Source organism: Ranitomeya variabilis, chromosome 1 (genome assembly GCF_051348905.1).
Source record: "Ranitomeya variabilis isolate aRanVar5 chromosome 1, aRanVar5.hap1, whole genome shotgun sequence".
NCBI classification, from domain to species: domain Eukaryota; kingdom Metazoa; phylum Chordata; class Amphibia; order Anura; family Dendrobatidae; genus Ranitomeya; species Ranitomeya variabilis.
In genome coordinates, this window is record NC_135232.1 from 70,686,463 (window position 1) to 70,706,364 (window position 19,902).

Here is a 19,902-nt window from a genome sequence, read left to right on the forward strand (position 1 = left end):
ATACTCACTGGTCTCCATGCACATAGTCCTAGCATGGGGAGCAGTGAGTATTCTAGCAGCTGTCCATGGCTAGTAAGCATGCGCATGATGTCCATGCCATGCACTGCTTACAAGCAAAAATCAGCTGCTGTCATCGGAACAAAACACTGCGAGGGAGCGCAGGAAAGTAAGTATAATGGTTTATGGTTTTTTAATGTTTTTCTGATGGGGTCATGCATACCAGGATGGGGATGAGGGAGCCATGCATACCAGCATAGGGATGAGTGGGCCATGTATACCAGGGTAGGGATGAGGGGGCCATGCATACCAGGGTAGGGATGAGGGGGCCATGCATACCAGGATAAGGATAAAGGGGCCATGTATACCAAGATAGAAATGAAGGGGCCATGTATACCAGGATAAGGATAAGGGGGCCATGTATACCAAGATAGAAATGAAGGGGCCATGCATACCAGGGTAGGGATGAGGGGACCATGCATACCAGGATAGGGGATTTTAGGTACAGAATTGACCACATTTTTTGTTTACATTTTTTTTCAAATTTCCTCCTCTAAAACCTAGGTGTGTCTTATGGTCCCTTGCGTCTTATAGTCCGAAAAATACGGTATATGTTAATTTGGAACCAATAACAAAAGAATACGATGTAAGTAAGGGTGGATGTCCACATGACCTGTATAGATGAAGGGTGAACCCTGGGAATAATTCTATTTGGTGGACCTAATTGTTCCAGTCCTATGCTGACAATGTATACAGAAGAAAGTTAATTTAATAGCACAAATTATGTAAAAATCAGTTCAGCCAGTTAACAGTTGTTAGAATTTGCTGACACATTTATTAATTTTTATTTTAATGTAACTAGCTCACATTATCATTGGTGACATTCTGATAAATGAAAGAGTAAAGCAAAAATAGATATAGAAAGAAATATCCAAGACAGTTAAGGCTTGCAAAGTGAGGAAAAAAAGAATACTAGCATGGCTTCATGTCTGTAAAATAAATAATTTATAGCAGTCTCTTGGTCTTTTTATTAATCCATTTCATGTAGTCTTTTGTAAGACGGGTGTAGACATCTGCACCACTTGGAGTCCCGCATAATATAGGTCCAAAAGAAATGATACCTTTAATAAATCCTCCGCAAATTAATGGTCCTCCAGTATCACCCTACAATGTACAAATTTAGATTCGTTAAACTTCCCTATGCATGTATAGAAGCATCTCTTAAATAATGCAAACATTTCTGTATATTATCTAAAAACTGTAGAAAAAAAATCTGTGTTCTGTTTTAGAACTATGAGGTGCTGAGAATTTATTTTGAAGTACAAAGGTAAAAAAAAAACACAGGCTACCATTAAAAGTGGACTTGTCATCAGATTTTACAATTCAAACTAGAAACAGTATTAAATAACCTAAAGAGATGATCTGGAATATAAGCTGGTGTGCATGCAGCATGTAAGCACATGTTCACACTGGCCAGTAAACAGACAAAACCCAAGAGAAAAACAAAATAAGCAAATACCCTGCAGTAAGTAAACAATAATAGTGTGTGAAAATAATATAGGATACTTCGTTAACATAATTTTTTTTAATCAAAACCGTGTAAATGCCGTCCCGCCACGTCACAGTGACCCTATTTGGGATGGTCCTAGCCTCTAGTATTAAAAGCTTACCATTTGTTAAGTGACGTGCATATGCATAAGGGCTCAGAAGGACTGACCTGGTTAGTGGACAGGCAGATATTGGGAACTACATGAATGTAATGTGCAGCTCAAAGAAAAGGCAGGCCACCCCGGAAAAAAAACATAAGGAGATGAACTGGAATATACAGTAAGTTGGTATGCACACAGAATGTAACCGCATGGTCACCCTGTCCACTAAACAGACAAAACCCAAGATAAAAACATAATAAGCAAATACCCTGCAGTAAATAAATACATAGGAGTTTATATAGTTACTGCAGAGTATTTGCTTATTATGTTTTAATTTTGGATTTAAACATTATTAAATATATGAGGCTGATGTCCTTACTTTGATAATCCATATGAGAATGGCTATGAAACCCTTTATAACATTACTAGATGGTAGCCCGATTCTAACGCATCGGGTATTCTAGAATATGTATGTAGTTTATTTATGAAGATTTTAGAATAATACATTGAATACCCAGGATTCGGCCGGCCGGGCGCGACCAATTAGCGAAGCGTGGTTCAAATCCCGCGCCAATTCGCGGCCGGACTGAGCCTGTCGCTGATTGTTCGCGGCCGGCCATGTAGTATATAGCACAGCCACGTAGTATATTGCACAGCCCACGTAGTATATTACACAGCCCACGTAGTATATAGCACAGCCCATGTAGTATATAGCACAGCCCACGTAGTATATAGCAATGTGGGCATCATATCCCTGTCAATAAAAAAAATTAAAATAAAAAATAGTTCTATACTCACCCTCCGACGTCCCCCCGGATTCCAGCGAGGCCTTTACCAAAGCTCCTCGCGACGCTCCGGTCCCAAGAGTACATTGCGGTCTCGCGAGATGATGATGTAGCGGTCCAGCTACGTCATCATCTCGCGAGATCACAATGCATGGAGCTGTCACTGGAGCGTCGCGAGGAGCGGGAAAGGCCTGTTCCTGATCCGGGGGGCCGACGGACGGTGAGTATATAACTATTTTTTATTTTTTTTATTATTTTTAACATTAGATCTTTTTACTATTGTTGCTGCATAGGCAGCATCAATAGTAAAAAGTTGGTCACACAGGGTTAATAGCAGCGTTAACGGACTGCGTTACACCACGGCTGCCATTAACCCTGTTGAGCACTGACTGGGGAGTAGGGAGGGACTAATGCCCGTCGCTGATTGGTCGCGGCCGCTAGGCTACGCAGGATTTCCGGGACAGACAGACAGACGGAAGTGATCCTTAGTCAATTATATAGTAGATAACTCATTCCCTGCCCACTATGCCTGACTGACAGCTCCTCAGTGACCTCCTCCCTGCTGCTGAGATCTCACACTGCTCAGTACAAGCTGCAGCTTCCAGGCAGAGTGGATGGAGATTGGATACACTTGGACTCATAGCTATTTAATCCTATAGTTTGACAAATAAAATACAGCCATTCTGTCATAGATTTTCAAAGTAAATACACCAGTCTCATCAGGTCTAACATCTATTTAATGATATATGCAGTTTTTGTTATTGTGAAACCTGATGACAAATCTGCTTTAAAGTTTTTGGAGATCAGAACCAGTAACCGGAAACTAATTCATTATACATCTTCAGTCTCAGTTTTTTTTCCACTAGTGGCTTTTTTTTCTTTGTGCTTTATAACGAATCGATAATTTTCATACATTTAGTGCAAGTATTTTTTTTTTATTTGCCATATGTTTGAAAAGTCTTGATAATTGCAACATACTTGTTTGGATAAAGAATGCAAAAGACCAAAAAAACACCCCAAAGTTTGGAAAATACCAGATTAAAAGAGTGGAATTCAGTTTGTTCAGCATTTTTGAACTGACCTGTTTATATTTTTTTTACGTCAAAATAAGGAGCAAAAGATGTTGCAAAAAACTGTCTGGTTTTTTTTACCCTAAAAAACATGGGAAACCATGGATGACATAACAGATGACGTGATTCCATCTGTCATCACTGGTGTCAATGGTCACATGCCATACAATATTGATTGACTGGTGAGGACCATAAGGGAAGGATTTTACTGCAGTATCACATTGCCTGCTCTTTCATAAAATTCAAGAAAACCTCTGCTGGAAGTATCTTGTCTTAAGAGCATAATATAACCATGATGACTAAGGATCATTGAAGGTTGTCTTTTACATTAAAGACTTCACCCCCCCTCAGTAGAAAGCTAGCTTGAAATGTTTTGAAGGATTTCATAGATTAAAAAGTATCCATGCCTTCAAGCCACTTTTCAGAATAAGTTGTCATTTGTATGTTGTGGGGAATATCACTATTTCTGTCCGTAATATGATTTATAACCTGCATTTTTCACCATTTTTTCTTTACACACTGTATCACTAATTTTCAGTTGTCACTGAGCTAGTGTGTGGAGGCTAGCTGCTATGTCTCCTCCCAAACACTAGACACACATACATATGGTATTCCTGCTCTCCTGTCCTTATGTAGCACATATTCAGAATCTGTAGCAGCATTGACGACTTCATACTGAGCAGTGAAAATGTGAAACAGTGTACTGAGCAGTGTAACTGTGAATCTAGCTCTGAGATTAGATAAAACACTAGAACTAGAAATATCAATTCCGTCTTTTTTCACTGTACTTTAATAGGCCACAGTAACCTGATCCCTCAAAGAGTTGGTAGAATATATTTTAGCAGATTGTGTGAGTGATTGTTGAGTTCAGGAGGTTTGGGAGTCGAACAAGTGGCTGATAAGCAGGAAAAGAACATATTTCTCTTGGGAGATATATTACAAAGTTTTCTATTTTACCTATACTATTGATTTATGCAAAGGTTGATGAAATAGCAGCTACAATTTTCAGGTTGGAATTCACATCAATGGTTTGCCAATATAGAGACTCAACACTCACATTACAGAACCCCCGTACAACATCCTTCTCCATGGTGCACATCATGTCCTTTGTGATCTTCACAACTGGTTTCCACTGGGAAGCACATGACTTCCGATCTATGATGGTCACTCTAGCCTCCATCAGTTTGTCAGCAGTGTTGGGTTTTTTGTTGTCAGTCCTTCCCCACCCTGCGATGGTACAGACACTCCCGGGCTTAACGTCATCAAACTTCTCGGGAAAATGAACAGTGTTGACCGCTTTAGTTATATTCGCTTTACCTGACAACTAAATCCAGAGACAGATATCAGTGATATGCAGGTGGCAAGAATGCTAAAATATACAATGATTTATACACTAAAACACTGCTCAGAATTGTCACCTTCACAAGTTGGAGGTTATTAATGTGTTTGTCTTTATTAAATTTCTCATGTGAGATTGTTTTCACAACTTTGAATTGCTGTCTTCGGTCGTCTTTAGTATTCTTGATGGAGTGAACCCCGAGATCAACAGTTGTCGTCTTATCTCTATAAAGATGCAATTAAAATTTTAAATCTAAGTAATTATTATTTTTTTCTGCAGATGAGCGAAGGACTAGATGAATGTTCAATTAAGAAATATACGTTTACGTCTAAACACTCTCAAAGAATCCATGCACTGATCTAGGGAAGGTATTCTGAAATAACCATAGATTATTTAAAACAAGGTTATATTTTATCAAAGGGCCCTATTCATCAAAGTTTTTACACAAGAATTTAAGGGTAAAAAGCTTTGAATAGTCGCAAAATTTTGGCATAACTTAAGGCTGTAAAAAGTTTGGGACTTTTAGGCTGCCGTCACACTAGTAGTATTTGGTCAGTATTTTACATCAGTATTTGAAAGCCAAAACCAGGAGTGGAACAAATAGAGGAAAAGTATAATAGAAAGATATGAATCACTTCTGCATTTATCACCCACTCCTGGTTTTGGCTTACAAGTACTGAGGTAAAATACTGACCAAATACTGCTAGTGTGACGGCAGCCTTAGAGTTCCCATGCCATTTTCATCCAGCTCTGACAAAATAGGCAGAGCGGGACAGGTGTGACCGCCACCCGCTAAACTCATGACAATCAGCGAAATTCATTATGCCACAAATCTTACTCCAGTATGGTGTAGACTAAGATTTCTGGTGTGGAGCACACAGAGGCACATGCCATTAGTTAGGCGCTCTCGCTTCATTAAGTGGCATGTGTTAAAATATTGCCATTTCCACACTGACTACAAGAGTACACGCAACAAAATGACATTCCTAACATCCTGTTTCCTCAGCTTTGTTGTGTAGACTGGGACAGGTTTAGCGGAGAGGTGAAAAGTTAATTTCCGCTCTATTTCTAAAATCAATACAACAGAAAACCACGCTCGGCACTACTTACTTCAAAGTTACTTACAGTAATAAACTTCAGCAAATTGGTTCTATGGATCTACCAAACACAACAGTTTTTTGTGATCTGGTGAACGAAATAGTCTCACAACACTTTGTTTTTTAAAGATATTAATAAAAATGAGTTTTATTGACAATTCACATCTTATTTTAGTAAACCACAAAGTCACCTTTTTTTCAGATCTGACAATCTACAAATAGAATGGCTAATTACTTGCATATACAATGAACCAACTGACTGTTAGAGCTTTATCTCTAGTTGTCACCTTCCTAGATGGCTGCTAATTGTTCCCAAAAGAAAATGTATGCGTACATGCAGTAATTGTAAATTCATTGACTATGAAAAACAAAACAGGCTGACTTTACAGTTAAGTAATTATCTACAGAGAAACTATTAGGGTATGTGCACACGTCAGGATTTCTTGCAGAAATTTTCTTGACAAAAACTGGACACTTCTGTAAAAACGCGAAAAATCCACAAAATTAATGAACATGCTGCTTTTTTTTACCACGATGCGTTTTTTTTGTGGAAAAAAACGCATCATGTGCACAAAACATGCAGAATGCATTCTAAATGATAAGATGCATAATGTATGCGTTTTTAATGAGTTTTTATAGCGTTTTTATCACACAAAAATGTGAAAAAAACGCGAAAAAACCTGAACGCGTGCACATAGCCTTACAACTGAAAATCTTGATACACCGACTAATGGTTACATCTTTGAAACACTTGTGGAAAAAAAGGGCGTTTTAACAATTTCTATAGCCATGCAGTATATTTCCCATATAGGAATATTTTAGAAGAATGATAAGAAAACATCTGGTCATCCTTAGAGACAATAAAATTATTGGAGAGAAATTAAGACATAAGGCCGAATTCAGTCAGCCGTTTTGCAAATTGGACCAGTCGTGACAGCAAATTGCAGTGGTGACTGTCTTAATGTGCATCTCCGTGTGCTCATCCACATTGTGGTCAGAAGAAGGAGCTACCTTTATATTGAATGCATTATTCTGGTCCATAAAATGGACCCAAATAAGATATACTGTGATTTTTCTCCATGCAAACAATTTTTCCACATGCACTTTAACAGTGGCTATGATGGGTCCACATGCTCTCCGTGTGCGGTCCATCTCGTACATGGAAAGGATACGGACCACTTATATGCTCAACTGGAGGAACCCTAATCCAGAGTTTGTTTTTACTAAAGCCACAAATATTGGAATTGTTGGAAATCCAACAATAAAAAGACATACTATAACTAAGATGCAAAACATTCTTAAGCAGTTCAGAGTTTTGCAATCTCCTTATTTCCTGGTTTGCAATGCTCCTTGAATGACAGTAGTGATCCAAAAGCTTTAATGGACTTTCAATGCTTGTTCACACTGTTAATGGACTGTCAATGCTTGTTCACACTGTTATAACTATCACAATGAAAGAAAAAAACAAAAAACCTGAGATGTTGGGTGCTCACCAAGAGGAAACACAGTACTGTAAGTCCAAGTATGTAGAAAGCAGAAGTGACACTCACCAGTCTAGAAAATCCATGCTTTATTGAAGAAACACAAACAGTTAAAAAATCTTCAACGGGAGAATGTGAGATGGAGTATGTGAGTGACGACGGCCGTTTCGCGCTGTTGCGCTTCTGCGAGTCAACCCGTTGACATGTAGAAGAGCAACAGCGCGAAATGGCCATTGTCATTTGCATAATCCATCTCCCTTTGAAGATGTTTTAACCGCTTGTGTTTCTTCAATAAAACATGGATTTTCTAGACTGGTGAGTGCCACCTCTGCTTTCTACATACTTAGACTGTTATAACTATATTTACATATAGACATAACAGGGTCTTTGATCATGCATGCATCTCAGGAAAGTGAGAGCTATGATTAGGAGAACTGCTCTGGAAACTGCTGGTGTTGGGGGATTGTAGTTCTAAAGAAGTGTCAGGAGCTGAGAGGGTTAGGAGGAATATAATCATATACAGTGGGTACGGAAAGTATTCAGGCCCCTTTACATTTTTCACTCAGTGTTTCTTTGCAGCCTTTTGGTAAATTCAAAAAAGTTCATTTTTTTCTCATTAATGTTCACTCTGCCCTCCATCTTAACTGAAAAAAAAACAGAAGTAAAGTAATTTTTGCAAATTTATTAACCCCTTCACCCCCAAGGGTGGTTTGCACGTTAATGACCGGGCCAATTTTTACAATTCTGACCACTGTCCCTTTATGAGGTTATAACTCTGGAACGCTTCAACGGATCTTGGCGATTCTGACACTGTTTTCTCGTGACATATTGTACTTCATGATAGTGGTAAAATTTCTTCGATATAACTTGCGTTTATTTGTGAAAAAAATGAATATTTGGCGAAAATTTTGAAAATTTCGCAATTTTCCAAATTTAATTTTTATGCCCTTAAATCACAGACATATGTCATGCAAAATACTTAATAAGTAGCATTTCCCACATGTCTACTTTACATCAGCACAATTTTGGAACCAAAATTTTTTTTTGTGACGGAGTTATAAGGGTTAAAAGTTGACCAGCAATTTCTCATTTTTACAACACCATTTTTTTTTAGGGACCACATCTCATTTGAAGTCATTTTGAGGGGTCTATATGATAGAAAATACCCAAGTGTGACACCATTCTAAAAACTGCACCCCTCAAGGTACTCAAAACCACTTTCAAGAAGTTTATTAACCCTTCAGGTGTTTCACAGGAATTTTTGGAATGTTTAAATAAAAATGAACATTTAACTTTTTTTCACACAAAATTTATTTCAGATCCAATTTGTTTTATTTTACCAAGGGTAACAGGAGAAAATAGACCCCAAAATGTGTTGTACAATTTGTCCTGAGTACGCTGATACCCCATATGTGGGGGTAATCCACTGTTTGGGCGCATGGCAGAGCTCGGAAGGAAAGGAGCGCCATTTGACTTTTCAATGCAAAATTGACTGGAATTGAGATGGGACGCCATGTTGCATTTGGAGAGCCCCTGATGTGCCTAAACATTGAAACCCCCCACAAGTGACACCATTTTGGAAAGTAGACGCCCTAAGGAACTTATCTAGATGTGTGGTGAGCACTTTGACCCAACAAGTGCTTCACAGAAGTTTATAATGCAGAGCGGTAAAAATAAAAAAATCATATTTTGTCACAAAAATGATCTTTTCGCCCCCAATTTTTTATTTTCCCAAGGGTAAGAGAAGAAATTGGACCCCAAAAATTGTTGTGCAATTTGTCCTGAGTACGACGATACCCCATATGTGGGGGTAAACCACTGTTTGGGCGCATAGCAGAGCTCGGAAGGGATTTTACTTTTCAATGCAAAATTGACTGGAATTAAGATGGGATGCCATGTTGCGTTTGCAGAGCCCCTGATGTGCCTAAACATTAAAAACCCCCACAAGTGACACCATTTTGGAAAGTAGACGCCCTAAGGAACTTATCTAGATGTGTTTTGAGAGCTTTGAACCCCCAAGTGTTTCACTACAATTTATAACGCAGAGCCGTGAAAATAAAAATTCTTTTTTTTTTTTCACAAAAATGATTTTTTAGTCCCCAGTTTTGTATTTTCACAAGGGTATCAGGATAAATTGGACCTCAAAAGTTGTTGTCCAATTTGTCCTGAGTATGCTGATACCCCATATGTGGGGGGAACCACTGTTTGGGCGCATGACAGAGCTCAGAAGGGAAGGAGCACCATTTGGAATGCAGACTTAAATGGATTGGTCTGCAGGCGTCACGTTGCATTTGCAGAGCCCCTGATGTACCCAAACAGTACAAACCCCCCACAAGTGACCCCATATTGGAAACTAGACCCCCCAAGGAACTTATCTAGATGTGTTGTGAGAACTTTGAACCCCCAAGTGTTTCACTACAGTTTATAACGCAGAGCCGTGAAAATAAAAATTCTTTTTTTTTTTTTCACAAAAATGATTTTTTAGCCCCCAGTTTTGTATTTTCACAAGGGTATCAGGATAAATTGGACCCCAAAATTTGTTGTCCAATTTGTCCTGAGTATGCTGATACCCCATATGTGGGGGGGAACCACTGTTTGGGCGCATGACAGAGCTCGGAAGGGAAGGAGCGCCATTTGGAATGCAGACTTAAATGGATTGGTCTGCAGGCGTCACGTTGCATTTGCAGAGCCCCTGATGTACCCAAACAGTACAAACCCCCCACAAGTGACCCCATATCGGAAACTAGACCCCCCAAGGAACTTATCTAGATGTGTTGTGAGAACTTTGAACCCCCAAGTGTTTCACTACAGTTTACAACGCAGAGCCGTGAAAATAAAAAATCTTTTTTTTCCCACAAAACTTATTTTTTGGCCCCCAGTTTTGTATTTTCCCAAGGGTAGCAGGAGAAATTGGACCCCAAAAGATGATGTCCAATTTGTCCTGAGTACGCTGATACCCCATATGTTGGGGTAAACCCCTGTTTGGGCACACGGGAGAGCTCGGAAGGGAAGGAGCACTGTTTTCCTTTTTCAACGCAGAATTGGCTGGAATTCAGATCGGATGCCATATCCCGTTTGGAAAGCCCCTGATGTGCCTGAACAGTGGAAACCCCCCAATTATAACTGAAACCCTAATCCAAACACACCCCTTACCCTAATCCCAACAGTAACCCTAACCACTCCTCTAACCCAGACACACCCAACCCTATTCCCAACCGTAAATGTAATCCAAACCCTAACCCTATCTTTAGCCCCAACCCTAACTGTAGCCCCAACCCTAGCCCCAACCCTAGCCCTAACCCTAGCAATAACCCTAGCCCTATCACTAGCCCTAACACTAGCCGTAACACTAGCCGTAACACTAGCCGTAACACTAGACCTGACCCTAGCCCTAACCCTAGCCCTAACCCTAGCCCTAACCCTAGCCCCAACCCTAGCCCTAACCCTAACCCCAACCCTAACCCTAGCCCTAGCCCCAACCCTAGCCCCAACTCTAGCCCCAACCCTAGCCCTAACCCTAACCCTAACCCTTGCCCTAACCCTAACCCTAGCCCTAACTCTAGTCCTAACTCTAGCCCTAACCCTAACCCTAATGGGAAAATGGAAATAAATACATTTTTTAATTTTTTTATTTTTCCCTAACTAAGGGGGTGATGAAGGGGGGTTTGATTTACTTTTATAGCGGGTTTTTTAGCGGATTTTTATGATTGGCAGCCGTCACACACTGAAAGACACTTTTCATTGCAAAAAATATTTTTTGCGTTACCACATTTTGAGAGCTGTAATTTTTCCATATTTGAGTCCACAGAGTCATGTGAGATCTTGTTTTTTGCGGGACGCGTTGACGTTTTTATTGGTAACATTTTCGGACACGTGACATTTTTTGATCGCTTTTTATTCCGATTTTTGTGAGGCAGAGTGATCAAAAACCAGCTATTCATGAATTTCCTTTTGGGGAGGCGTTTATACCGTTCCGCGTTTGGTAAAATTGATAAAGCAGTTTTATTCGTCGGGTCAGTACGATTACAGCGATATCTCATTTATATCATTTTTTTTATGTTTTGGCGCTTTTATACGATAAAAACTCTTTTATAGAAAAAATAATTATTTTGGTATCGCTTTATTCTCAAGACTATAACTTTTTTACTTTTTGCTGATGATGCTGTATGGCGGCTCGTTTTTTGCGGGACAAGATGACGTTTTCAGCGGTACCATGGTTATTTATATCAGTCTTTTTGATCGCGTGTTATTCCACTTTTTGTTCGGCAGTATGATAATAAAGCGTTGTTTTTTGCCTCGTTTTTTTTTTTTTTTTCTTACGGTATTTACTGAAGGGGTTAACTAGTAGGCCAGTTTTATAGGTCGGGTCGTTACGGACGCGGCGATACTAAATATGTGTACTTTTATTGTTTTTTTATTTATTTAGATAAAGAAATGTATTTATGGGAATAATATATTTTTTTTTTTTTCATTATTTTGGAATATTTTTTTTTTTTACACATTTGGAAATTTTTTTTTTAACTTTTTTACTTTGCCCCAGGGGGGGACAATACAGATCGGTGATCTGCCAGTTTGCATAGCACTCTGACAGATCACCGATCTGAGAGAAGTGCACGCTGCTTCACAGTGCCTGCTCTGAGCAGGCTTCTGTGAAGCCACCTCCCTCCCTGCAGGACCCGGATCCGCGGCCATCTTGGATCCGGGTCTGAAGCAGGCAGGGAGGGAGGTAAGACCCTCGCAGCAACGCGATCACATCGCGTTGCTGCGGGGGGCTCAGGGAAGCCCGCAGGGAGCCCCCTCCCTGCGCGATGCTTCCCTGCACCGCCGGCACATCGCGATCATGTTTGATCGCGATGTGCCGGGGGTTAATGTGCCGGGGGCGGTCCGTGACCGCTCCTGGCACATAGTGCCGGATGTCAGCTGCGATATGCAGCTGACACCCGGCCGCGATCGGCCGCGCTCCCCCCGTGAGCGCGGCCGATCGCGTATGACGTACTATCCCGTCGGTGGTCATACGGGCCCACCCCACCTCGACGGGATAGTACGTCAGATGTCAGGAAGGGGTTAAAAAAGAAAAACTGAAATATCACATGGTCATAAGTATTCAGACCCTATGCTCAAACACTCATATTTAAGTCACATACTGTCCATTTCCTTGTGATCCTCCTTGAGATGGTTCTACTCTTTCATTGGAGTCCAGCTGTGTTTAATTATACTGATAGGACTTGATTTGGAAAGGCACACACCTGTCTATGTAAGACCTCACAGTTCACAGTATATGTCAGACCAAATGAGAATCGTGAGATCCAATGAACTGGCCTAGGAGCTCAGAGAAAGAATTGTGGCAAGGCACCGATCTGGCCAAAGAATTTTGGACCACCAGAAGTCTTCCTAGATCTGGCTGTCCAGCCAAACTGAGCAATCGTGGGAGAAGAGCCTTGATGAGAGAGGTAAAGAAGAACCCCGAGATCACTGTGGCTGAGCTCCAGAGATGCAGTAGGGAGATAGGAGAAAGTTCCACAAGTCAACTATCACTGCAGCCCTCCACCATTGGCAGATTGGCCTGAGGGAAGTCTCTCCTCAGTGCAAGACACATGAAAGCCCGCATAGTGTTTGCTAAAAAATACATAAAGGACTCCCAGACTATGAGAAATAAGATTCTCTGGTCTGATGAGACGAAGATAGAACTTCTTGGTGATAATTCTAAGCGGTATGTGTGGAGAAAACTAGGCACTGCTCATCACCTGCCCAATACAATCCCAACAGTGAAACATGGTGGTGGCAGCATCATGCTATGGGGTGTTTTTCAGCTGCAGAGACAGGACGACTGGTTGTCATTGAAGGAAATATGAATGTGGCCAAGTACACAGACATGCTGGATGAAAATCTCTTCCAGAGTGCTCTGGACTTCAGACTTGACCGAAGGTTCACTTTCCAATAAGACAATGATCCTAAGCACAGCTAAAATAACAAAGGAGTGGCTTCAGAACAACTCTGTAAACATTCTTGACTGGCTCCAGCCAGAGCCCTGACCTAAACCCAATTGAGCATCTCTGGAGAGACCTGAAAATGGCTGTCCACCAACATTCACCATCCAACCTGATGGAACTGTAGAGGATCTGAAAGGAACAATTGCGGAGGATCCCAAAATCCAGGTGTGAAAAACTTGTTGCATCATTCCCACAAAGACTCATGGCTGTACTAGCTCAAAAGGGTGCTTCTACTCAATACTGAGCAAAGGATCTGAATATTTATGACCATGTGATATTTCAATTTTTCTTTTTTTTAAATTTGGAAAAATTACTACATTTCAGTTTTTTCCGTAAAGATGGGGTGCAGAGGGTTCATCAATGAGAAAAAAATGAACTTTATTGAGTTTACCAAATGGCTGCAATGAAACAAAGAGTGAAAAATTTAAAGGAGTATGAATACTTTCTGTACCCACTGTAACTGCTGTATATAAATCAAGGGGCTGGAGAGAGATAACCGGGATGTTAGGAGTTAACTTCTCTCCTGAAATGTAACAACTGAGCATATTTAGACAGGGTCTGTAGGCTGAGCTCCATGGAAACGGAAGTTCTACACTCTGTAAGACAAAAGCTCTCACAGCAAGAAAATGAAATCAGAAAGAAAAAGCAAATCAATTGCAGACTTGCTTATTTTAATTCTGCCTAACTATCTAAAACAAAAAAAATGAGCATACCCATTTACCAGTAATCTAAATTTCTAGCATTCAAGGTTTTGTTTTCTAATTTAGAAATCACTAAAAGTCTGATGACTAACAACAACCCCTTATTATAGGATGTAAGAACAAACAGACACCATCTCAGACACCTTTCATTCAGCGTAAACAATACTGACTGGAGCGCTCCTCAGTCAACTATTATATTTCTTGTTTCATTTGGATTATGCACAGAATACAAGCTAACACCCAACAGAGGTAATAGCAATGAGATACGGAATAAAAGGAACTGTCACAACTAGTGCCTCATAACGATAAGGTGATAGAGCTGTGGAGCGCCCCCACTGCCACAGGGCCGAGGGGTACCCGGTACCGGGCCTCTGAGCCTCTGCTCTGGGGGTTGTCATGGTGGCTAGACCCGGTCCGTGACCCTGCTGAGGGGCGTCCAGTGAAAGTGTGGTAGTGAGGTTGCGGTGTTGTGCAGGTCGCAGTAAATAATGAGGACACCAGGTTGCAGTCTCTTTACCTCTTTACTGAAGATCTCTGAGTCCTCAATCCGGAATACGGTTAACCAGGCTGCGCAAGTCCGGCCGGTCCGATGGCACCTCCAGAGTTCTCTTTGCAGGTGGAAATCTGTGCCTTCCTGCTAGCGCTATGTGTTGTAGTCCTTCCCTGCTGTGCTTACGGGATAGTCCCCACAACTGTTGTGTCTGTTTCTCGTGTTCCCTCACAACTCGATTAGATGATGTTCTGCTAATCCTCCGTCCCTCCCGGTGTTATGGTTGGGACGCACCCGTATGACGGGTAGGCTTGGAGCTCTTCCGGGACCCTAGAGTCGCCCCTCTCCACAGGTTGCCCCCTATGTCTTCTTAGGTGATTTAGGTGAGACAGCCCGCCTATGACTGACTGTCCTGCCGTTGGTTTGAAGTATTGCCTGAAGCTATATATAGAAATAGTTCCTCGGCGTTCCGGCTGCCCGCTGTGCGCCTCAGTAGGATGTTGCCTCGGTCTTACAGCACGACTCCTACTGGTATTCTCCTTGTTGCTTTGATCTCGTTTCTCACTCAGCACAATATATCTCGCTTCTGATCCTTTCTTAGGGCACCACCGCTATGCTGAGCAGGCATGGTCCCATGACATTCTCTCTCGTTGCCAGGCCTCTGTCAGGGTCCCAAACCTGACAGGGACCCTACTGAATCTTCCCCCACAACACCCTCTGCCACAAGGTGTTGCCTGGTTCCAACCCAGTCAGCTTTCTGATCTAACTTCCTGCCTGACCCCCAGTTTTACCCACCAGGTGAGGAGTGGCCTAATAAATAGCACCCTTAGCTCCCCCTGGAGGCCCGACTGTGAAATGTATTGGTGTATGTGATACCTGGTCAGATGAACTCCTTCAGTGCCATCAGAAGCAACATCACTCCCCTTAGCGGCAGAGCGACATTGCTGCAACGACCAGGACTCTGGGGCGCTGCAGCTGCACTACCAATCTAATATATAATTGCCTAGAATACTACTTCCTGCAATTTGTGCCAACTTCCGTGGCTTTGTCCGGAGCTAATGTCCGGAGATAATGTCCGGAGCTAATGTCCGGAGCTAATGTCCGGAGCTAATGTCCGGAGCTAATGTCCGGAGATAAGTGACGTCACCAGTGTCCTACACCCAGGCAGAGCACAGGGGCCCCAGGCAGCATATGGGGCCCCAGGCAGAGCACAGTGGCCACAGGCAGAGCACAGGGGCCCCAAGCAGCATATGGGGCCCCAGGCAGAGCACAGTGGTCCCAGGCAGAGCACAGGGGCCCCAGGCAGCCTATGGGGCCCCAGGCAGAGCACAGTGGCCCCAGGCAGAGCACAGGGGCCCCAGGCAGCATATGGGGCCCCAGGCAGAGCACAGGGGCCCCAGGCAGCATATGGGGCCCCAGGCAGAGCACAGTGGCCCCAGGCAGAGCACAGGGGCCCCAGGCAGAACATGGGGCCCCAGGCAGAGCACAGGGGCCCCAGGCAGAGCACAGGGGCCCCAGGCAGCATATGGGGCCCCAGGCAGAGCACAGGGGCCCCAGGCAGAGCACAGGGGCCCCAGGCAGCATATGGGGCCCCAGGCAGAGCACAGGGGCCCCAGGCAGCATATGGGGCCCCAGGCAGAGCACAGTGGCCCCAGGCAGAGCACAGGGGCCCCAGGCAGAACATGGGGCCCCAGGCAGAGCACAGGGGCCCCAGGCAGAGCACAGGGGCCCCAGGCAGCATATGGGGCCCCAGGCAGAGCACAGGGGCCCCAGGCAGCATATGGGGCCCCAGGCAGAGCACAGTGGCCCCAGGCAGCATATGGGGCCCCAGGCAGAGCACAGTGGCCCCAGGCAGAGCACAGGGGCCCCAGGCAGCATATGGGGCCCCAGGCAGAGCACAGTGGTCCCAGGCAGAGCACAGGGGCCCCAGGCAGCTTATGGGGCCCCAGGCAGAGCACAGTGGCCCCAGGCAGAACATGGGGCCCCAGGCAGAGCACAGTGGCCCCAGGCAGAGCACAGGGGCCCCAGGCAGAACATGGGGCCCCAGGCAGAGCACAGGGGCCCCAGGCAGAGCACAGGGCCCCAGGCAGCATATGGGGCCCCAGGCAGAGCACAGGGGCCCCAGGCAGCACACCAAATCGGAGGCCGAGGGGCCCCGCCAACCAAATCGGAGGCCGAGGGGCCCGCCAACCAAATCAGAGGCCGAGGAGCCCCGCCCACCAAATCGAAGGCCGAGCGGCCCCGCCCACCAAAGCGGAGGCCGAGGGGCCCGGCCCCGCCCACCAAAGCGGAGGCCGAGGGGCCCCGACCACCACATCGGAGGCCGAGGGGCCCGGCCCACCAAATCGGAGGCCGAGGGTCCCCGCCCACCAAATCGGAGGCCGAGGGTCCCCGCCCACCAAATCGGAGGCTGAGGGTCCACACCCACCAAATCGGAGGCCAAGGGTCCACACCAACCAAATCGGAGGCCGAGGGACCCCGCCCACCAAATCGGAGGCCGAGGGGCCCCGCCCACCAAAGCGGAGGCCGAGGGACCCCGCCCACCAAATCGGAGGCCGAGGATCCCCGCCCACCAAATCGGAGGCCGAGGGTCCCCGCCCACCAAATCGGAGGCCGAGAGTCCCCGCCCACCAAATCGGAGGCCGAGGGGCCCCGCCAACCAAATCAGAGGCCGAGGGGCCCCGCCCACCAAATCGGAGGCCGAGGGTCCACACCATCCAAATCGGGGGCCGAGGGGCCCCACCCAACAAATCGGAGGCCAACGGGCCCCACCGACCAAAGCGGAGGCCGAGGGTCCCCGCCCACCAAATCGGAGGCCGAGGGTCCCCGCCCACCAAATCGGAGGCCGAGGGTCCCCGCCCACCAAATTGGAGGCCGAGGGGCCCCACCAACCAAATCGGAGGCCGAGGAGCCCCGCCCACCAAATCGAAGGTCGAGGGGCCCTGCCCACGAAAGCGGAGGCCGAGGGTCCCCGCACACCAAATCGGAGGCAGAGGGACTCCGCCCACCAAATCGGAGGCCGAGGGGCCCCGCCCACAAAAGCGGAGGCCGAAGGTCCCCGACCACCAAATCGGAGGCCGAGGGTCCCTGCCCACCAAATCGGAGGCCGAGGGTCCCCGCCCACCAAATTGGAGGCCGAGGGGCCCCACCAACCAAATTGGAGGCCGAGGAGCCCCGCCCACCAAATCGAAGGTCGAGGGGTCCGCCCACGAAAGCGGAGGCCGAGGGTCCCCGCACACCAAATCGGAGGCAGAGGGACCCCGCCCACCAAATCGGAGGCCGAGGGGCCCCGCCCACCAAAGCGGAGGCCGAGGGGCCCCGCCCACCAAAGCGGAGGCCGAGGGTCCCCGACCACCAAATCGGAGGCCGAGGGTCCCCGCCCACCAAATCGGAGGCCGAGGGTCCCCGCCCACCAAATCGGAGGCCGAGGGTCCCCGCCCACCAAATCGGAGGCCGAGAGTCCCCGCCCACCAAATCGGAGGCCGAGGGGCCCCGCCAACCAAATCGGAAGCCGAGGGGCCCCGCCAACCAAATCGGAGGCCGAGGGGCTTCGCCAACCAAATCGGAGGCCGAGGAGCCCCGCCCACCAAATCGAAGGCCGAGCGGCCCCGCCCACCAAAGCGGAGGCCGAGGGGCCTGGCCCCGCCCACCAAAGCGGAGGCCGAGGGGCCCGCCCACCACATCGGAGGCCGAGGGGCCCCGCCCACCAAATAGGAGGCCGAGGGTCCCCGCCCACCAAATCGGAGGCCAAGGGTCCCCGACCACCAAATCAGAGGCCGAGGGTCCCCGCCCACCAAATTGGAGGCCGAGGGGCCCCGCCCACCAAATCGGAGGCCGAGGGTCCCCGCCCACCAAATCGGAGGCCGAGGGGCCCCACCAACCAAATCGGAGGCCAAGGGGCCCCGCCCACCAAATCGGAGGCCGAGGGTCCCCGCCCACCAAATCGGAGGCCGAGGGGCCCCGCCCACCAAATCGGAGGCCGAGGGGCCCCGCCCACCAAATTGGAGGCCGAGGGTCCCCGCCCACCAAATCAGAGGCCGAGAGTCCCCGCCCACCAAATCGGAGGATAAGGGGCCCCGCTGTCATGTTCTCAATGGCAAGAGAACATAGCATCAGCATATATAGGAACTAGCTCTTGGAAGATGGAAACTGAGCTGACCATGAACTAAACCTAACGCACAACTAGCAGTGGCCGGGTAGCATGCCTACGTTTTTTTATCCCTAGATGCCCAGCGCCAGCCGGAGGACTAAATAATGCTAGCAGAGGAAAATATTAGTCCTAGCTCACCTCTAGAGAAATACCCCGAAAGGAGACAGAGGCCCCCCACATGTATTGGCGGTGAATTAAGATGAAATTACAAACGTAGTATGAAAATAGGTTTAGCAAATTTGAGGTCCACTTACTACATAGCAGAAGACAGAAAGGACACTTTCATGGTCAGCTGAAAACCCTATCAAAACACCATCCAGGAATTACTTTAAAACTCTGGCATTAACTCATAACACCAGAGTGGCAATTCCTGTTCACAAGAGCTTTCCAGACACAGTAACGAAACTTCAGCTGTGAACTGGAACAAAAATGCAAAAACAAACATGGACAAGAGTCCAACTTATCTAGTAGTTGTCTAGGAGCAGGAACAAGCACAGAGAGGCTTCTGATAACATTGTTGACCGGCAAGCAACTAACAGAGCAGCAAGGTTATATAGCGACTCCCACATCTTGATGGGAACAGGTGAACAGAGAAGATGACAACACCAGTTCAATTCCACCAGTAGCCACCGGGGGAGCCCAGAATCCAAATTCACAACAGTACCCCCCCCTCAAGGAGGGGGCACCGAACCCTCACCAGAACCACCAGGGCGATCAGGATGGGCCCTATGAAAGGCACGAACCAGATCAGAGGCATGAACATCAGATGCATTCACCCAAGAATTATCCTCCTGGCCGTATCCCTTCCACTTGACCAGATACTGGAGTCTCCGTCTGGAAACACGAGAGTCTAAGATTTTCTCCACAACGTACTCCAACTCACCCTCAACCAACACCGGAGCAGGAGGCTCAACGGAAGGCACAACCGGTACCTCATACCTGCGCAATAATGACCGATGAAAAACGTTATGAATAGAAAAGGATGCAGGGAGGTCCAAACGGAAGGAAACAGGGTTAAGAATCTCCAATATCTTATACGGGCCGATGAACCGAGGCTTAAACTTAGGAGAAGAGACCCTCATAGGGACAAAACGAGAAGACAACCACACCAAATCCCCAACACAAAGCCGAGGACCAACACGACGGTGGCGGT

General features: G+C 46.1%; 1 protein-coding gene across 1 annotated transcript in view; it reads right to left on the reverse strand.

Moving 5' to 3' along the window:
• Nucleotides 1–493: 493 nt before the first annotated feature.
• The window catches only part of LOC143793723 (granzyme A-like), an 81,076-nt gene continuing 61,667 nt past the window's right edge, over nt 494–19,902 (reverse strand). The window contains exons 3-5 of the mRNA XM_077280741.1: nt 4,920–5,064; nt 4,559–4,825; nt 494–1,161 (exon numbers count right to left, since the gene is read on the reverse strand). Coding sequence (XP_077136856.1) covers nt 1,003–1,161; nt 4,559–4,825; nt 4,920–5,064 — 571 coding nt within the window. The 3' untranslated portion in view covers nt 494–1,002. The remainder of the gene's footprint in view (nt 1,162–4,558; nt 4,826–4,919; nt 5,065–19,902) is intronic.